Source organism: Nicotiana tomentosiformis, chromosome 10 (genome assembly GCF_000390325.3).
Source record: "Nicotiana tomentosiformis chromosome 10, ASM39032v3, whole genome shotgun sequence".
NCBI classification, from domain to species: Eukaryota; Viridiplantae; Streptophyta; class Magnoliopsida; order Solanales; family Solanaceae; genus Nicotiana; species Nicotiana tomentosiformis.
The window spans coordinates 21,427,373-21,431,581 of record NC_090821.1 but is presented as its reverse complement, the minus strand read 5'-3'; the positions used below and the strand labels follow the sequence as shown (position 1 = coordinate 21,431,581).

The window sequence follows — 4,209 nt, the reverse complement described above, 5'->3', positions numbered from 1 at the left end:
CGAAAATACAACTTGAAGTTGAACCCTGCAAAATGTGCCTTCAGAGTCCCTGCTGGAAAGTTACTGGTTTCATCGTCAGTCGTCGAGGTATTGAGTTAGACCCATCAAAAATCAAAGTTATCCAGGACTTGCCACCGCCAAAGAATAAAAAGGATGTGATGAGTTTTCTAGGACGTCTCAATTATATCAGCCGTTTTATAGCACAATGAACGGTGATATGTAAGCCTATCGTCAAGATGCTGAGGAAAGATGCTGCAACAAGCTGGACTGAAGAATGCCAGAAAGCCTTTGACAAAATCAAGGAGTATTTATCTAAACCCCCCGTGTTGGTCCCGCCAGAACCAGGAAGACCTCTGTTGCTTTATCTGTCCATGTTCGATAGAGCCTTTGGTTGTGTTCTAGGACAACATGATGAAATTGGTAGGAAGGAGAAAGTTATATATTACCTGAGCAAGAAGTTCACACCTTACGAGGCCCGGTATTCTCTGTTGGAATGCACCCACTGCGCTTTGACATGGGTAGCCCAAAAGTTGAGACATTATTTTTGCGTATACACTACATATCTCATATCAAGAATGGATCCACTAAAATACATCTTTCATAAACCCATGCCTAAGGGTAAGTTAGCAAAGTGACATATATTGCTAAGTGAATTTAACATCATCTACGTGACTCAGAAGGCAGTCAAGGGGCAAGCATTGGCTGATCACTTGGCAGAGAATCCCGTAGATAGAGAATACGAACCATTGAAGTTGTATTTTCCCGACGAGGCAGTGTCATTTGTAGGAGAAGATATTATCAAAGCATATGATGATTGGAGGATGCTCTTCGACGAAGCAACAAACTTCAAGGAAGTGGGCATCAAAGCTGTTTTAGTATCAGAAACCAATCAACATTACCCGGTATCCGCAAAACTCAGATTCCCGTGCACCAACAATATGGCAAAATATGAGGCCTGCTTCTTGGGACTCAGGTTAGCCATCGACATGAACGTGCAGGAGTTGCTGGTAATATGAGATTCTGATCTATTGGTACACCAGGTTCTAGGAGAATGGGCCATGAAGAACTGTAAAATATTACCATACTTGCATTGTGTATAGGAGTTGATCAAAAGGTTCACAAGGATAGAATTCAAACATGTTCCGAGGATCCAGAATGAGTTTGCAGATGCATTAGCCACCTTGTCTTCGATGATACAACATCCAAACAATAATTTCATCGACCCTATCCCAATAGGAATTCATAAGCAGCCAACTTATTGTGTTCATGTTAAAGAAGAGTTCGACGGAAATCCATGATTCCACGATATCAAAGAATACCTGGGAAAAAGGAGAATATCCAGAGAATGCTACACACACTTAGAAACGCACGCTTCAAAGATTGGCCAACCATTTCTTTCAAAGCAGAGGAATTCTATATAAAAGGACTCCTGATTTGGGATTACTATGATGTGTCGATGCCAAGGAGGCATCTAGATTGCTCGAAGAAATACATGCCGGAACTTGCGGACCTCACATGAACGGTTTCGTTTTGGCCAAGAAGATATTAAGAGCACGATATTTCTGGATGACTATGGAAACAGACTGTATCAAATATGTTCAAAAGTGTCATCGATGTAAGATATATGCTGATATGATACGAGTGCCGACCAACGAACTCAATGCAACGAGTTCACCCAGGCCTTTCTCTGCTTGGGGCATGGATGTCATCGGACCAATTAAACTCGCCGCTTCAAAAAGACACACGTTAATTTTAGTGGCTATAGATTACTTCACAAAATGGGTTGAAGCCGCGTCCTATAAGGCTATAGCTAAGAAGGTCGTAGCAGATTTTCTCGGGGACCGCATTGTTTGTCGGTTTGGAGTAACTGAGTCAATCATTACTGATAATGCCGCCAATCTCAACAGTGATCTGATGAAAGACATGCGAGAAACATTCAAGATCAAGCATCAGAATTCTACAGCATACAGACCGCAAATGAATGGAGCCGTAGAAGCCGACAACAAGAACATCAAGAAGAAATTGAGGAAAATGGTGGACAACTACAAGCAATGGCACGAAAAGCTACCATTTGCTTTGCTCGTATACCGCACCACACTTCGTACATCAACTGGGTCAACTCCTTATCTACTGGTCTATGGTACCGAAGCTGTTATCCCTGCCGAAGTAGAAATCCTTTCCTTAAGAATTATACAAGAAGCCGAGCTCACCGACGTGGAATGGATACAGAACCAGTACGAACAACTAGCTCTCATTGAATGCAGTATGTCACGGTCAACTCTACTAGAACAAAATGGAAAGAGCTTTCAATAAAAAGGTTAGGTCAAGGCAATTCACGCCAGGGCAATTGGTATTGAAACGAATCTTCCCACATCAGGATGAAGAAAAGGGGAAATTCTCACCCAACTGGCAAGGCCCTTACATGGTTCACCGAGTACTAACTGGAAAAGCACTTATACTTGCAGAGATGTATGGAGAGATTTGCCTGAAACCTATCAATTCGGATGTAGTCAAGAGATATTACGTTTAAGACTATGTTTGCACTTTCTATTTGATGTAACCTGAACTACGCTTGACCAGATTCCCGTTTAAGAGGGGATACGTAGGCAGCCCTGTGGGTTCAATCACATCATAATAAAATCTTCATTCCCCATATGGTAAGAAACTGGGACAAGATCTCGAGTTTGCCCGATCTCATCGTATTCAGAATGTCCAAGGAATGTATCGCCAGAAGTATGCATTTAAACTGGGGCAGAATTTTGAGGATCTTCCTCAAAATTCCAAGTTAAGGAGGTTGAAATGTCTCAAAAGCGTGTCACAGTCACCAATTCGACAAAATTATTTGCTCTCATATATAATCACATATGTTAAGCAACCACATTTTTATATAAACGATTTTTCACAAACGCATGTTTTTCAAAATTTCATTTTTTTGTGGTAGCTCGACGTTACCCGGGATGACTCAAACAGGACCTCGAAATAGGAGAAAAGGCAAAGCAAGGAATCGAGAGCACGAACCAACCTCCCCTGTCCAAAACTCACAATTTTTCTTTGGATGCAGGCACAATGGACATAGCAAGAACGTCCGCAAATATATACATACAACTATATTACTATCTTCACACTGATAGAAGTTGCCAAACACAAACGCGCCAAGCTAAGAATCACTTTTCCTTCACGCATTTAATTGTTGCTCTTCCTGCATAGGGCTAAACACTGCCCTCATTCCTGCATAGGGCTAAACACTGCCCTCATTCTTCGCATAAGGCTAAGCATTGCCTTTCCTTGCGTGAGACTAAACACTATCTCCATTCCTTGCATGAAGCTAAGCATTACCTTCATTATTGCATAAAAGCTAAGCATTACCTTTCTTGTATGAGACTAAGCATTGTCTCTACTCCTTGCATAGGGTTAAACGCGACCCTCACCATGGCATGAGGCTAAACGCTGCCTCCATTATTGCATAAGGCTAAGCACTGCCTTTCCTGCATGAGACTAGGAATTGTCTCCATTCCTTGCATGAGGCTAAGCACTGCCTCCATTATTGCATAAGGCTAATCACTACCTTTCCTTACATGAGACTAAGCACCGTCTCTGTTCTCTACATGAGACTACGCATTGTCTCCACTCCTTGCATAGGGCAAACGCTGCCCTCACTTTGCATGAGGCTAAGCACTGCCTCCATTATCGCATAAGGCCGAGCATTGCCTTGCTTTACATGATACTAAGCATTGTATCTGCTCCTTGCATAGGATTAAACACTACCCTCATCATGGCATGAGGCTAAGCACTGCCTCTATTATTGCATAAGGCTAAGCATTGCCCTCCTACATGAGACTGAGCATTATCTCCACTCTTTGCATCGGGCTAAAACACTGCCCTTGTTTCATACAAGACTAAGCCTTGTCTCGTCTCGTTCTCGCATATGACTAAGCATCACCTGTTTCCTCTATCAAATAATTGATGTTACCGCATACTTGCACTTCATGGGCTGAAACATCGCCACATTATCCGAAGGCGTCATAGTCCGAAGGCACCATCCTCATAACCTGAAGACACTATGCCATGGCCTGAGGATCTCTCGAAATTGCATATCATTATTCAAAGGCGTCATAGTCTGGAGGCACCATCCTCATGGCTTGAGGACACCATTCCATGGACTGCGAATCCCTTATCATACGCTTCATAGCCCAGGACATCATAGTCTAA

General features: G+C 42.6%; 1 protein-coding gene across 1 annotated transcript; it reads left to right on the top strand.

Annotated features, from left to right (window-relative positions):
• Positions 1-236: 236 nt before the first annotated feature.
• Positions 237-1,298, top strand: LOC138899859 (uncharacterized). Its single transcript, XM_070186556.1, has 3 exons — positions 237-518; positions 678-1,007; positions 1,101-1,298. The coding sequence occupies exons 1-3, from the start codon at positions 237-239 to the stop codon at positions 1,296-1,298; spliced, it is 810 nt and encodes a 269-aa protein (XP_070042657.1).
• The last annotated feature ends 2,911 nt before the right edge of the window (positions 1,299-4,209 follow it).

Bases quoted from the DNA above. Each gene is read 5' to 3' on its own strand.
- LOC138899859 (XM_070186556.1), top strand. From the start codon at position 237: ATGCTGAGGAAAGATGCTGCAACAAGCTGGACTGAAGAATGCCAGAAA. The intron at 519-677 runs GTAGCCCAAAAG...TACGTGACTCAG, and splicing joins CCCACTGCGCTTTGACATGG to AAGGCAGTCAAGGGGCAAGC. The intron at 1,008-1,100 runs GTAATATGAGAT...CATTGTGTATAG, and splicing joins TGAACGTGCAGGAGTTGCTG to GAGTTGATCAAAAGGTTCAC.